We start from the raw sequence: 15,240 nt of genomic DNA, 5'->3' as shown, positions 1-15,240 counted from the left end.
GTTTTCATGAGAAACCACTTTGAAGATATCAATATGTAATACAACAAGCATTGTTAATTTCCTACCACTTTGTTTGTAACTCCGTATTGTCTGTACTGTTCTTTTGTTATTTTGTAAATGGTTGTCTGCCTGTTAATGTTTTCCTCCTTTTATTTTCAAAATTAAAAAAATAAATAAATAAACTCCTTTGCTCAGCCTAGCGTAGTCTCTGCGCAGGTGCCGCAGCCGATTATCAAGTGGGTGATGTGGCTTCCGGCCAGGGTTCAGGGTGCTATGGAAGTGGATGACAGAGATCATCTAGACCTATCGCAGATGGGCCCACAAAGGCCGGTCACGGAGGACAGGCCTTAGTGACTGTCCAGCTTGGCTCAGTGCCTTAGTGCATGGAGTTTGTGTCTGGTGCTTCAGTTTCCCAAAACAGGCTATTAGGGCCAAAGGAGGAGTGGATGCGTCCTGAGACTCCAGGCCAAGATTCCCCCGGGTAGTTAAAAAAAATTAGGATGCCTTGCAGTAAAAGAGGGAAGTGACAGTAATCTATAATAAAAGAATATACCTAAATTAGATTTAATTTGCTAACAGTTTGTATTGACACCTTGAGTCAAAGGCTAGGATACATTTGTCTCAGATCGTGGATTCACTGTGACACCTACGAATCAAAGCAGACACGGGTGTGCTCTTCTGGTGAACAGGGTCCACAGTGACTTTCCAAAATGGTGATAGCAAGGTATAACTGCCCTCCATTAGCCTGGTATATCCATTTTTGCATAGTAATTAGTATAGTTTATAAGCTTATCGATAAAACAGCTTATATGCATTTTGTTTTGTCTACACAAAGGTTTGACAGGAGACATTTGAAAAATTGTGTAAAACAGAAGACTGTTTGTTGTAGTGACTAGTTCTGTCTTTGATAAAAAGTCTCTATTCCTGTCCCCTGTCTCTTAAATGCAAGTTGAGTTCCCCTAGTCTTGTAACAACCAAAAATGCCTACACAAATTTCAAGTTTGTTTCTTGAAACCACTGATTTATTTAATTAAATAACAATTTTTGCCAGCATACATAGGCTGGGCACTGTCTTGGTGAGCAGGAATGGTTTGTTGATCTGGACATAGCCCTTACCCTTGTGAAGTGGAGTTCAGTGTGAGGAAATAGCCAGATATTAATTGTATAATGTGATAATACAATATAGATGCAGTACAGGTCAAGACTGAATATTTCCAACTAGTTGGCAGGCCTGAAAAAAAACAATCAAAGTAGCCTCTGAAGGAGCCTTGAAGGAACACTGCACTGAGGAGGGAGGTGCAGCAGGTGGAGACCAGCAGGACTGAAGCAAATCCAGGTTGCTTGGCACACAGTGAATGCTCAAGTGATTTGAGTGAATTGCTGGATGGCTGAATGAGACATAGAGCATCTTCCCTGGCAGAGAGCTATTCCTCACTATATGGGAAGCTGCCGCGGAAGAGAGGAAAACCTGCTTCCTGACAGCACCACCCCCAACCAAGGCCAGTACTGAGTAGGGACGCAAGGAGATGACACGGGTGAAAGGACCTAGGAGCAATTCTCTGGAAATGGATCTCTGAGCCTGTGTTCTCCCAGAGGGAAGCTGCCAAAAATATAACTGCTCTGCGCTTCAGTTTTAAAGGAGGACGGGGTGACCTCTTATGCTCATATCTGCTATTCATGCATGATCCTGGTGGCAAGGCATACTTTTGATAAATGGTAACTGCTGTGGACTGTCCCAAAATAAAAATCTCCCTGGTAAAGGCATTATTTTTCCCCCACTGGCCTGAAGGAGGTCAGAGCCAAATTCCCTCTTCACCCAGGAAATCCTTGTCTTCTTAGGATGGTCAGAGCCAAACTCCCTCTTAGTATGCCCCAAAGGTCGGCCGAGGGCAAGAATTTGGAACTGGCTTCCTTGGGAAGTTAGGTAGGCAATGTCAGTCAATGAAGGGCTGGGTGGTACTTTGGGGAACAAGAAAGTAAGTGCAGCCCAGTTTAAGAGGGAGCCCTGCCTGAGCACTGCCATGCATGATCCACGCTCTTGCTAAGTTATTTTTTTAATGCAAGTTAGAAGTAAAGAATTTTATATTTTCATTTTAAAAATGTTGGCACTGATTCAAATTTAAAGAACAAAACACAACTCTGCCAGGTTCACAAAGCACATCTGAACTTCTGGTCCTTAGTTCTATCCTAGGAAGATAGATGTTCTTAAGACGCCAGAACTTTGCTTTACAAAGAGCAAAGTGGGTGCCCAGGCCGAATGCATCATCTTGGCCTCTATGCTCCATCCAGGGTTAGAGGCCCTGCAGCTAATGAGCAGGCCCAGTTCCTGCCCTTTTGGAGGTCCCAGACTAATGAAGCAGTCACACAAGTGAAGAGACAACTGTGGGAGTAGTAAATAATCAACAGTAGTAAGAACGTGAAGAGAGAGTACATGTCAAGGCAGGTTTCCTGCAAGAAGGGCCTCTCTAGTATTGGACTTGATAATTGTTAGGAGTTAGTCAAGTGAGGAGCAAAGTGTGGAGGGGTATTGCAGACAGAGGGACTAATATGCTTGAAGACATGAAAAAATAACATTCAAGAACATGAAACTAGCTCATTGTGATTGAAGCTGGAAGTGGAGACAAGAAAAGCAGCTGGAGAGTTGGGCAGAGGTTGCAGGCAAATGTCTATGGGGACCTGATGCCAGAGAGTAAAGTGGCCCTTTGTATAAAAGCAATGAGAATGGTAGGGCCTAGGGTGCTCTGGAGCTGCTCCTCAAATGTCGCTACTCAAGTTCAGGCCAATGTTGACAAAGCTTCCTATTTTTCAGAGTAGTGGGAAATCAGATTATTGAATGAAACATCTCATATTTTGCACTGAGGCCTCTAATTCAAATGCTAAGTACTCTACAAGGTTAAATAACATTTGCTTACATCTGACCTACAGACCACCACCAGTTCAGTCTCTGGAGGAACTAGGAAGTTGTCGTGGCAACTTTAGGAAATGTAGGCTAAGTTCTGAGAGCAATGGGGTACCACTGAGGGACTTTGAACAGAGGCATGACATCCTGGCCTCACTATGAAAGGGCTTGGTGGCTGCTGTCTGGAGATCAGCAGGAGGGGAGATAGCAACCCCTTTGGAGGATGTTGTCCTGTGAAGGGATGATAGGGTGATGAAAGAAGTCTGCACAACTTAGATATGGGAGAAGGGATTGATTAGAAAGGTCAGGGCTTTGGGGCCTAGAAGGCAACAGGCAAGGCAGCAGGCACTTAGAAGAGCAGTGATTTCTAGAATGTCCTGAACGCCTGGGTCATTCAGGGAGGTGCCCAGCAGAGCTGGTCCTGGCAGGCACTTGAGTCACATCATCCCTGCCACACACACCCACTGGGATCCCTGTGTAACAACCAGGCATTCCTTTGTCACATGTACTTGTCATGTGGGCATATAGGACACACCTTGACCCTGAGAAACTGCAGTCCAGCTGGGAAAACAGATTGAGGACTGTTGAGGAGTCCAGGGAGGGAGCCTGGCCCAGAGCCAGTCTTGAAGGACAGAGTCCAGGGTAAAGGGGACAGTGTCCTGTCTGCCTGGGAGGCTTGTCCAGAAGGAACCAAAGATGATGAAGAGGTGGGGCAGGAGCTGGAATGGATTGCCCAGCAGCGGGCAGGAGGTGTGACAGGAGTTAATGGGTAAAGAATCCAAGAAGAAAATGCTCCTTCCCATTTCATCTAGGAGGGAAGGAAAGTATATCTTGATAGGTCATAGTTCCTTTAAACGTCTCTTGACGTCTTGCTCATTGGTCCTACCAATTAGAAGGTCTCAGTAGATATTTATGGTACCTTCTAGCCCTGCTCCCTCTTCCTTGTGGAGCAACACTCTGTTTATTTTATGTGGTGCTAGGAGTTGAAGTCAGAGGCTCGTCAGTGCTACTGAGCTGCATCTCCTGTCCCCATCAGACCATTTAAATTCTGCCCACCCTTGTGTGTGTCTAGATGCAGGGCCTCACACATCCTAGACCGGTGCTCTACCACTGAACTACACCCCCAGTCACTGTGCATATATTTTTATAAGGGTCTTACTTCAAATCAGCTAAGAGCAAAAGTTGCCAGGGAGGCTGGAAATGAGTGGTATACAGTGGAGCTCTAGTACAAAGTCCCTGGGTTCAATTCCAGTACTAATTAAAACAAACAAACAAACAAACAAACAACAAACCCAGAGTTGAATCCCAGAATGTTCTGTGGTCTTTCTGTTTTAAGGTCAAGTCTGAACCACCTGGCCATTGTGGGGTGATGCTGTTCAAATTCCTAACCTAGGCCTGGTGTGCAGTAGCTGGATGGAATTTAGGAGTTGAATGATCAGATCTTGTGACTCTGTCTGAACTTTGATACATGGCAGGGAAGAATGTGGCCCGTAATCCTGGTTTTCCTGGTCAGCATGTCCTGTGATCCCCTGGGCCTGTGTTCTAAAGCCCACAGCCAAATAGGCAAGGATGGAATTCGCAGGTGAAGGCCATCAGCTTGAGAACCAGCTAGCCTGGCTCAAATCCTAGTTCCTCTGTCCCTGAAATGAGGACAATGACTCTTCCTCTGCTTTCTTCATGTCTGAGGTGCTGTGTGGCACACATGGGCAAAAGATAGATGTCTGTGTCTCTTCTTAGGCGGGTGGGAGATGCTGCCTCCTCATGTCTTCTCATCCTCTGTGCTCTGCAGGGGCTCCAAGGACCAGCCATGTCTGCTCTGTACCCATCTCTGGAAGACCTAAAGGTAGACCAAGTCATCCAGGTAAGTCTGCAGGCTCTCCGAATCTGGGGTCCCTGATGGAGGGCTGGGGGCTTACACCAAGGTGACAAAGTGAGGCTACTCTTGGAGGGTACAGAGTATGAAGCACCAAGACCCCGTACATTCCTGCAAGGCCCCAGAGCATGCAGGTCCCCACCGAAAGGGCCTTCTGGGTAGAGAAGGCATCCAGAGGTCAAGGCCAGTGGAGTCACAGCAGGAGTAGAACAGACCAGGCAGCCCCAGACCTGCCTCTCATGTTCAGCTCTTTTACTCTGTCCCTTATGGGAGACCTGTGAGCAAGGCTACTTTCACAGGATAGCCACTGGGCACGAGCTTTGCCTGCTCAGCCCCCAGAAGCCTCCTCCTCCCCCAAACCCACAGTCCTGTGGTCCCAGAGGCTTGGAGAATCTGGGCCTTTCCTCTGAGAATGTGGTTAGGAGGTGGGCTTTGCTGTCCTGACTGCCATAGGAAGCAAATGGGTCATGACATTTGCTGGGTCACAGGCCCCAAAAAAACCTCCTCCTCCCAGAAATATGCACATTTCCAGAGGCTGCATTTATTAATTAATGCATGGAAAATACATATTTTTGGGAGTGCAGTGTAACATTTCAATACATATGCATGATGTGTAGTGACCAGATCCGGGTAAGTGGAATAGCTACCACTTCAGGCATTCATCATTTCTTTGTAGTAGGAACATTCAAAATCATCTCTTCTATTTGGAAATGCCAATTAATTGTTGTCAGCCATAATTAACCTGTCAAACCGTAGGGGGTATTCCTCCTATTTGACTGTTCCCTGCACCCATTAACTACCCTCTCTACATCCTTCCAGTCCCCTACAGTCTTCCCAGGCTCTTGTAACCACTGTTCTGTTCTATACTTTGTTGAGATCAACTTTTTAGTTTCCATGTGTAAGTGGGAATAGACAGTATCACCTTGATGTGCCTGACTTATTTCACTTAATGTCATGTAGAGGTCACATTTACATATGACCCGGAGCCTTGGGAGTCCATGGAAAAACCCACCCCAGAGCCACCAACATATCTAATGCTCAGCCTCCCCTGCCTTAGGGAGCCCCAGGCCCCATGGCTGCCTGGGGTCCTGGTCACAGCTGACTGGCACTCCCTGTCCCTTTCCAGGCCCAGGCCAGAGCCTCACCCAGGATGCCTGCCCTGCCCAGCAAGGAAGCAGCTGTCTCCCCATCTTCAGGTGGGTGAGCCTGAGATGAGCATTCGCACCCCCAGACAACATGCTGGGACTTTGAGGATTCTGCTCCCAGGCTTTGGATGGGCCTCACTTGCCTGAGCCTGTGTGTACCGGTGACCTAGAGGACATGACTGCCCGTCTCTGGTCATTTCCAGTGCTTGCCTCTCTCTCCCTGACACTGTGTGAGGGTTTCGTGTAGTCTGTGTCCTTCCAGACCCTCTGAGAGGACAATGGGAAAAGTGGCTTAGAGGGAACATAGTAACTTCCTGATTTGGAGCTGCCATGGGAGGCCGTAGGAAGAGACCAGGATTTGCTTTGGGTCAAGTTGTGGTATAGAAAGCTCGAACAAAGGCCAGCTCTATCCCTGTTCGGGCTGTCTCCCTGAGGGCTGCCCTGGCTCCAAAGCCTGCCCCCTCCCAGTTGTCAGTGGACCCTTCATGACCTGGACTGGTGCTGTCCCTTGTGATGAATGTTGAAGTCAGCTGAGTTGAGTACTAAAGTACCTGAGGGACCTGGGGTCCCAGTCTGCTCCTGGGCAAAGGCAGATCCCTGGCAGCTCAGAACTCTGAGTGAGAGTTCCTGGGGATTCAGGGCACCCTGGGGCACACAGCATTTGTGGCAATAAATGGCAGGTCCAGGTTCTGTCTCTTACTAGAAATGGACAGGCATGCAAGGGCTAGGCAGGGGTAGCTAAGCACATGTCCTGTGTAACACTTTTCCTTCTTTTTTCCATCAGTTCTGTATCCAAACCTGGAAGAACTGGAGAGCTACATGGGTCTTTCCCTCTCCAGCCAAGAAATCCAGCAGAGCCTGCCTCAGATTCCAGAGGGTGACAGTGTAGGTATTTATCTCCTGCCTAATATGAGCACAGATTGTCCCAACCCTCCCTCCTGTGGGTCTTGCCATTTCAACAGAGTCCCCTTTTTTCTCTGTTTTGTATCCCTTCTTTCCCCCACTTTCTTACTCAGGGCTCTGTTTCTTGATGGTATTTTTCATTTCTGAGTCTTCATTAAAAACTCTGGGATTCCATGATTTCATATCTTCTCTGACTTTTGACTTGTGACTTCAAGCTGTGGTCTGAGCCAGATGGATCAGAAGAGAGAGCATGAAGCCTAGTATGAGCCTAGGGACATTTGACAGAGGGCCTTGGCAGGAGCATGTTACCCAGCTGTGGTCCCCAAGTTAAACACAAGTGTTTGGTTCCCGCTTTGCATGGCTTCAGAGAGCAAAAGAAACCATTACAAAGAAGTAGTCACAGCTGAAAACGTATTCACTTGTAGACTCGGTCCCCACTCAAGACACTTTCCAATCAGCACCAGCATCTGTCAAGGTCCGTGTCCATTAGCCTCTTCTAGAGCCCATGAAATCTGTCAGAAAGTGCAATTGCTAGTCTTGCTGAGGCTGCAGGCTTTCGTGAAGTTAATGGAAGTGACAGTGGAGAACTGCCATATGAAGCCACTGACAAATGAGAATCTCACAAGAGAAAGTTAACAAGGATGACATATAAGACCTTGAGAAAATAATTGGTGACACTTCAGGGTGTTTCTCCACAATAACACTTTTTTTTCTTTGAGATAGGCTGGCCTTGAATTCACTAGCCTAGGCTGCCTTCAAACTTGTGGTGATCCTCCTGCCTCAGCCTCCTGCGTGCTGGTATTACAGGAATGTGCCACCAAGCCCAGCTACAATAACATTCTTGATGATTGTGCTGTGAGATACAACCAAAAGCAAGGAAGTAGCGTGGGATATCGCTTGACTTAATGATTCTTTGTCCCGATATTTAGGACATAAATGCATTCAACCTAGATTTTAATAGAAATATGAGACTATATATGCATTTTTGTAATTTTAAATTTTCTCCATTGTCTTTATTTTCATTTGAAATCTTTAAGCTATTTTAATGCCATCATTTTTCCATTTAAAGTTTTATTCACTTTGTTTATATCTACAAAATGTCTTGTTCACATTTTGATAGAAATTTTGTGATATTTTTATATCAATTTGAGAAAACTTGACAGTTTTATTAGTTCTTTCAATCTATGGATACACATGACCTTCTGTTTATTTAGGTCTTTTCTGATAATATTTCTCAGTGTTTTCATTTTTGGTATATAATTTTTATATATGTGTTGTTAGATTTTTTTTGTTGTTGCTGTTGTATTGAGATAGGGTCTCACTATGTAGCCCAGGCTGGCCTCGAACTCACAGTGCTGCCTCACCCTTCCAAGTACTGGGATTACAGGTGTACACCACCATTCCTGGCTTTTTTTTGTTAGATTTATACCTCAGTATCTCCTTTTCTTGAATGATTACAACTGGTATTGTATTTTTAATTTTAGTTTCTGCCTATTCCTTGTTATGATCCTCCTGCCTCCCAAAAGTACAATTGATTTTTTAAATTTTTAATTGTGAGGCAAGGTCTTGCTATATTACCTAGGTTGGCCTTAAACTCTTGGGTTCAAGCAATTCTCCTGTCTCAGCCTCTCTAGTAGTTGGGACTACAGGTGTATGCCATTGTGCTCAGCACAGTTTATTTTTTACATCAACCTTGTATCTTGTGACATTGCTGAACTCACTTTTTAGATACAGGAATTTATCTGTAGATTCCTTAGGATTTTCATCTTTTATTTGTTTTTATTAGTACATATTTGCCATACATAATGATCACATTCATCACAGGGAATTTGTACCTGTATATAATATGTCTTAATTCTTATTTCCCATTCCCCACCCCTCCTTGAGCCCTTTTATGCCTTCCCATTTATAAAAGTTTTGTTTCCATTTTTCCCTTCCATTTTGTTTTAAAAATCCCTTTTCTCCTCCTTCTCTTCTCCCTCCCCCTTCCCTTGTTTCCCTTCTTATCTGAAAACACTCTTCCTACTTTCCAATATCTATCCTCTGTTTTGCTCCATATTTACCCATTGGGTTTCTCACATAAAAGAAACAATGTGATATTTAAGCTTGTGAGTCTGATTTCTTTCACTCAAAATTATGGTCTCAAGGTGCATCCATTTACCTAAAAATGACTCAAGTTTATCCTTCTTTATGGCAGAGTATATAAATTGTATATAAATACAATTGTATATATACAAATGTATATAAATACCACATTTTCTTTATCTATTCATCTGTTGATGGGCATGTGAGCTGTTTTCAAGATTTAGCTATTACAAATTGTGCTCCCATAAACATGGGTGTGCATATATCACTGTGGTATGAGCTTTTAACTCTTTCAGGAAGAGGCACAGCTAGGTCAAATGGAAGCTCTAGTTTTAGAATTTTTTTTCCTTTTTCTTCTCTTTCTTTTTTCTGTCTTTTTTTCTTTCTTTCTTTCTCTCTTTCTTTTGAGGCAAGGTCTCATTAGGTAGTTTAGGCTAGCCTTGAACTCATGGGGATCCTCCTCCCTCAGCCTCCTGAGTGCTGGGATTACGGATGTTTGCCACCATGCCTGGCTTGTTTCAATTTTTAAAGACTGTCCGTACTGATTTTCATAGTGGTTGTGCCAATTTACAATGGAGAAGGGTTGCTTTTCTCCCACAGCCTTGCCAGCATTTGTTACTGGTTGATTTCTTGATGATAGCCGTTCTTTCCGGGGTGGGATGGAATCTCAGTGTTGTTTTAATTTGCATTTCTCGAATGACCAGTAATGTTGAATATGTTTTTCATTTATTTATTTGCCATTTCTACTTCTTCACCTGAGAAGTATCTATTCATTTCAGATGCCCATTTTTAGTTTGGGTCTTTAAATTTAGGGGGCCTGGTTTTTTAAAGTTCTTTATATATTCTAGATGTTAGTCCTTTGAGGAGTAGCTGGCAAAAACCTTTTCCCATTCTGCAGGCTGTCTTTGAACTCTGTTGGTGGTTACTTTTGCTGTGCACCCTGGGATTTTCTAGTACACCATCACATCGTCTGTGATTAGGACAGTTGTATTTCTTCTTTTATAGATGTGTGTGCCTTTGTGTTTTTCTCTTTTTCTTAACTTACTGCTAGATCTTCCAGTGCTATGTTTAGTAGAGTGGTGAGAATTAACTTCCTTGCTTTGTTTCCGCATCTTAGAAGGAAGCAGTCATCAATTTCTTTTTGGTTTAAATATTTTGTAAGACAAAAATCAAATTGAGCCCTTTTATACCTCTTTGCTCATCATTTACAATAAATATTTTTCTATTTTAAGTGAATTTTATTTAAAAAAATTTTATTAGTACTGTACATGTTTGCAGTACATAATTACTGGCGAGTTGCTACGTGTACATAACACATTGTAATTATTTTTACGTCTTCCCCCTTACCCCTCACTCCTAAAGAATTTTAAAGGTATCTTGTCCTGATGTTAGCTTCCCATGGAAAATAAGGGACCCCCTTCCTGTATCTCACTGCTTCCCTTTCGCGCCCATTTTCAAGGGCGTGGACTCTGGCACCCCCTAGCGGCGCCGGAGCCCCGCTCCCGCTCGGCTCCGGTACCTCTGGGGCCGGGGCGGGCGGGGCCTGGGACTGTGCGCTGCTCCTTTGCCCCCGCCCCGCCCGCTCTGACCTCCATCCCCTCCCCCCCCCGGCCCCTCCCCTCGTGCCTGCAGACGGTGGTCTCCGGCTCCTGGCCCAGCCAACTGGTGGCACCAGTGTCCGGGAACAGCCTGGGCGTGCGTCGTGCGGAGATCAAGCCCGGAGTACGCGAGATCCACCTGTGCAAGGATGAGCGTGGCAAGACCGGGCTGCGGCTGCGGGCGGTCGACAAGGTGGGCGGGGCTGGTGCTGGACAGCGCCTGCGGAAACCTCGGGGCCCTCTCCAAGCGGGGGGCAGTTAACCACAGCCTGAGAGGGGCAGTGCTCAGACATCCACCTCTCCTCGGACTCAAAAAGCTGGTCCAGGGTAAGAAAGATGTCGATCTGGCATCCTCACCCAAGGCCCCAGGAGCGAGTTGCAGAAGAAACCCACGGACCCTCATGGGCTCCTCTCACTCTGAGCCTTCCTCTTCCTGGCCCCAGCTTCCAAGGATCTGGCTTCCTGGAGCTGTAGACAGAGGAAGCCAAGACAGCCAGATACCTTGGGAGAGACAGTGCGGTAGAGAGGCTGGGGCTGAAATGCAGACTCACTCCATGTGGTCTGGAGTGTGTCCTCCCCAGGAGAATAGGGTGACTGTCATACCTGCCACGCAGAGCTGCAGTCCTGGTGCCCCACAGGCTGCTGGGCTGGGTGCAGGGCAGGCGGGGGAGCTGACTCTGGGCCCTGCCTCCCCCAGGGTCTCTTTGTGCAGCTGGTCCAGGCCAACACCCCCGCATCCCTGGTGGGGCTGCGCTTTGGGGACCAGATCCTGCAGATTGATGGGCGTGACTGTGCCGGGTGGAGCACAGACAAAGCTCGCCGGGTGCTGAAGAAGGCGTCAGTGGAGAAGATCGTCATGGTCATTCGGGACCGGTGAGTCTCAAGGCCCCAGAGTCCCCTCTGTGGAAACCTTGCTACCTCCCCAGGCCCAGCTCACCGTCCTTTCTGCCAGGCCATTTCAGCGGACAGTCACGATGCATAAGGATAGCTTGGGCCACGTCGGCTTCTTCATCAAGAAGGGGAAGGTTGTGTCTGTGGTCAAAGGGAGCTCTGCAGCCCGGAACGGGCTCCTCACCAGTCACTACGTGTGTGAAGTGAATGGGCAGAACGTCATCGGACTAAAGGTAGGCAGTGACCACACTCCACAGGGACTGTGGGTGTGGAAGATCCCTGGGGTGGCTCCTGTCTGGATAGGATGCAGCCCTGCCAGCCACAGCTTCCTCCCCTGAAGGTGGTGAGATTCAGTAAGACCAAGGCTGTGAGCTCTGATCACTGTGCCAGGTACATAGTAAGTGCTCAGAAGCATCAGCCACTGTTACTGACCTTCCAGGGGGTGACAAAAAGAGGGGTGAGGACACAGGCACCCAGCTGGCTACAGGCTCTGTGGACACCTGCCCACTCTGCATGGTACTTCAATTTGTATGTTGATCACATTTAGTGGTATTTTTTTCTAAAGAAAATTGTTCAGAAACCCATTTCCAGCCTTTGTTCATTTTTTTTTTGTTTTTGTTTTTCTTCTGGTACCAGGAATCGAACTCACAACCTTGTGCTTGCCAGGCAGGTGCTCTGCTGCTGAGCTAAATCCCCAGCCCCTCTTTGTTCATTTTTTGAGGGAGGAGGATGTGGCGTCTTTTACCTTTAAAAATCAAGAAGGTGCTTTTGGGCACGGTGGTGCATGCCTGTTATCCCAGAACTCTGGGAAGTTGAGGCAGGAGGATCACAAGTTTGAGCTTAGCCTGGGCAACTCAGCAACTTTGGGAGATCCTATCTCAAAATAAAGGAAGGTGTGTGTGTGTGGGGGGGTGTGGGTATGGGTGTGTGGGTGTGGGTGTAGCTCAGTGCAGAGGTCTTGGGTTCAACCCTCATTACTGGAAAAGAAAAAATCAAGAAGGAGCAAGTGGTCTGGGGTGAGGCACCCTCAGGATACGGATGTGGAATGGGACTGTCAGGGAAAAGAACCCACGGATAATGAGTCTTGGTTTTGGTCTCAGTAAGGAAAGCAGCTTTATCCTGAGTTGATGTCACTTTGACGAAGAGTGGCTCTCAGCCCCAGATGTACAGTGGAGTGAGCTCTCTCCTGCCATAGCTCTGGCACTTATGGGCAGGGCTTCCCTCTCCTCAGAAGTGACATGGGTGGCAGTATCCTATTCCATGGCTGGCACAGCCATTCCTGGCACTGGTCTCTTCTTTTGCTTGCCAGGCTTCAGGCTCTCCACTTCAGTGTCTTCTGCCTTCTCAGAGGCTTGTTCTAGTGGCTCATGACTACTGTGGCCAAGTTCTCCCCTAAGATCCTTCCTACTATGCCCTCTCCCCTTTATCTGGGACTAATCATAATAGCTGAAAGGAAATCTAATGTACTTAAAAAGCTGAGTGCTGGGTGTGGTGGCGCACTTCTATGATCCCTGCACTGGGGAGGCTGAGACAGGAGGATTGCTGTTCATTCAAAGCCAACATGGGCTACATAGTAAGTTCAAGGCCAATCTGCCTCAAAAGACCCTTTCTCAAAAACAAACAGTCAAAACTAAGAATAACCATACCAATTCTGAATTAAATCAGGTGTTTAGATATTAGTGAATTCATCTCTTTAAAAGTATTACTGTTCTTCAACCTAAACATTTCTGGAGAGCAGTCATGCTAAGATGTGATTCACCTGCACAGATGGCTCCAGGCGCCATTGTGAACTTACCAGCTACTCTATCAAGCCATGACCCTGTGAGGCTCTTAGGGACAGTCACTCTACCAAGTGGCTCCAAATAGTCCCCCCCCACTCCTCCTCCTCCTCCTCTTCTTTTTAAAAAATTTTCTCCTGGCTTTTTTTTTTTTCTCTCTAAGGTTTGTTTGAGACAGGGTCTTGCTATGAAGTTCAGGCTGGCCTTGAGCTCACTTTCAAACCCATGATGGTCTCCAGCTTGCAATAATCCTCCTGCCTCAGCCTCCTGAGTGTTGGGATTACAAGCCTGCACCACCATGCCCGGCTTCTCTCCTGGCTTTCTGGGACAAAGTCTCATTATGTAGTTCAGGCTGGCCTTGAATTCATTATGTAGCCCAGACTGGCCTTCAAATTGCAGTGACCCTCGTGCCTCAGCCTCCAGAGTGCCAGGGTTACCAGTGTGTACCATCTTGCCCAACCTGATAGCTATTTTTCTTGAGATCATTTATCATTCAGAGTTTATTTAGTTCTACATTGTGGTCACCATTGGTTCTGTCCTGTATTTTATTTACCCTGGAACACTAGACGGCACATAGCCAGATCACACATGTGTGTAAAGGTCACTAGGCCCTGAGTATGGGCCAGCTGTTTTGGTGGCCAGAGCTACAAGGTGGGGTGTCTGACACCCTTTACTCAGAAACCCTAAGCTTCCTGATGGTCTAAGTAGCTTCCACAGGCCTTGTCTCACCGTTCAGTGAGATGTAGGAGGAAGAAGACCAGGTAGGCCTGGCTTAGGCTGGATGGCCAGCAGGGCCTGGAGGACACAGGTGTGCCTAATGTTTTCCACTGGAGACTGGTTTTCTGTGAGGTTTGGAGCTGGAACCCAAATGTGACTGGGGCCAAGGAGAGAGGATGTGAGGTGTGGGTCCTTAAGAGGGGCCTGGGGAACTCACTGTGAGGCCATGTTATGTCACAGGCTCACATAACTGCCTTCAGGGGCTGGCCCAGCAGTATTCCCCTTTGACCTTGAGATGCTAAGGCAGGAGGCCCATGATCGTACTCAGGCAAGACCCCACCTGATCCTCACCTAACCAGCTCAGAATCCTAGGAAGCCTGGCCCTGTGGGTGGACATCAGTGGTGTTCTCTAGCAGCAGCCATAGTAACCTCTACACAGAAGGTCCTACAGTATGACTCCTGGCCCCGAATGACCATGAGCTCACCTCCTCCCCAGGACAAAGCAATCATGGAAATTTTGGCAACATCTGGAGATGTCATCACCCTGACCATCATTCCTGCTGTGATCTATGAGCACATGGTGAAAAAGTAAGGCCGCCACCCCCTCCTCTGCCTTCTGTCTCCCCTGCCTCCTGGTGCTCACCTGGGCTCCTTGGTGCTGACCAATCCTCCCCTTCTCCCGCTCCACCGAGGTGGATGCTGGCTTCTGCGGATTTGGAAGTCTTAGAGCTGGGGGTGAAGGGTCACACAGGGCGCAGGCTTGGGGGTCCGGGGAAAGGAAGCTGGCAGTTTCAGCCACCATCACTTTGCCATATCCAGGTTGTCCCCGATGCTGCTCCACCACACCATGGACCACTCCATTCCAGACGCCTGAAGCCACAGGAGTGCAGCACAGGCTTCCCACCTCCTCAAAAGGAAAAGCAGTGGTCTCAGATGACAGGTTGAAGCTGGCCTATGGCCTGGGTTGGGTGTCTTATGGCTGTTCCATGCGGTGTTCCAGGTGGGTGGACATGGGCTGGCAGAAGTCTGTCCTCTGTGGCCACAGGCCCCCTTGCAGCCTCAGACCCTGAGCTGGCTGAGGCTCAGACAGGGCCCAGAGGCCACTGATTGAAATGCCAAGCATGTAGATAGGCCAGCCAAATGCTGCTTAGAGTTCAGTTGGGTCCTTTTAAAATTTGGCCTCCACCAGGAAAACCACTGTACATTTTGAGAGAATACAACTCCATTCTTTGCAAGAATGTTTTCTTTGCTTTTACTGGCTCCTCATCACAGACTGTACACAGATTATATACTTAGGATCTTTATTGTCTTCTGAATAAAGATTTGATTTTAAACACAATCCCTTCCTGAA

General features: G+C 47.1%; 1 protein-coding gene across 1 annotated transcript in view; it reads left to right on the top strand.

Moving 5' to 3' along the window:
- The window catches only part of Sdcbp2 (syndecan binding protein (syntenin) 2), a 23,970-nt gene extending 8,742 nt beyond the window's left edge, over positions 1-15,228 (top strand). Inside the window, exons 2-9 of the mRNA XM_005414702.2 lie at positions 4,689-4,760; positions 5,899-5,968; positions 6,702-6,802; positions 10,538-10,696; positions 11,201-11,376; positions 11,456-11,627; positions 14,386-14,477; positions 14,709-15,228. Coding sequence (XP_005414759.1) covers positions 4,707-4,760; positions 5,899-5,968; positions 6,702-6,802; positions 10,538-10,696; positions 11,201-11,376; positions 11,456-11,627; positions 14,386-14,477; positions 14,709-14,763 — 879 coding nt within the window. The 5' untranslated portion in view covers positions 4,689-4,706 and the 3' untranslated portion in view covers positions 14,764-15,228. The remainder of the gene's footprint in view (positions 1-4,688; positions 4,761-5,898; positions 5,969-6,701; positions 6,803-10,537; positions 10,697-11,200; positions 11,377-11,455; positions 11,628-14,385; positions 14,478-14,708) is intronic.
- Positions 15,229-15,240: the final 12 nt, after the last annotated feature.

Source organism: Chinchilla lanigera, unplaced genomic scaffold (genome assembly GCF_000276665.1).
Source record: "Chinchilla lanigera isolate Chin_1 unplaced genomic scaffold, ChiLan1.0 scaffold00195, whole genome shotgun sequence".
Taxonomy (NCBI): domain Eukaryota; kingdom Metazoa; phylum Chordata; class Mammalia; order Rodentia; family Chinchillidae; genus Chinchilla; species Chinchilla lanigera.
The sequence above is the reverse complement of the archived record's forward strand: the minus strand, read 5'-3'. Positions and strand labels throughout refer to the sequence as shown.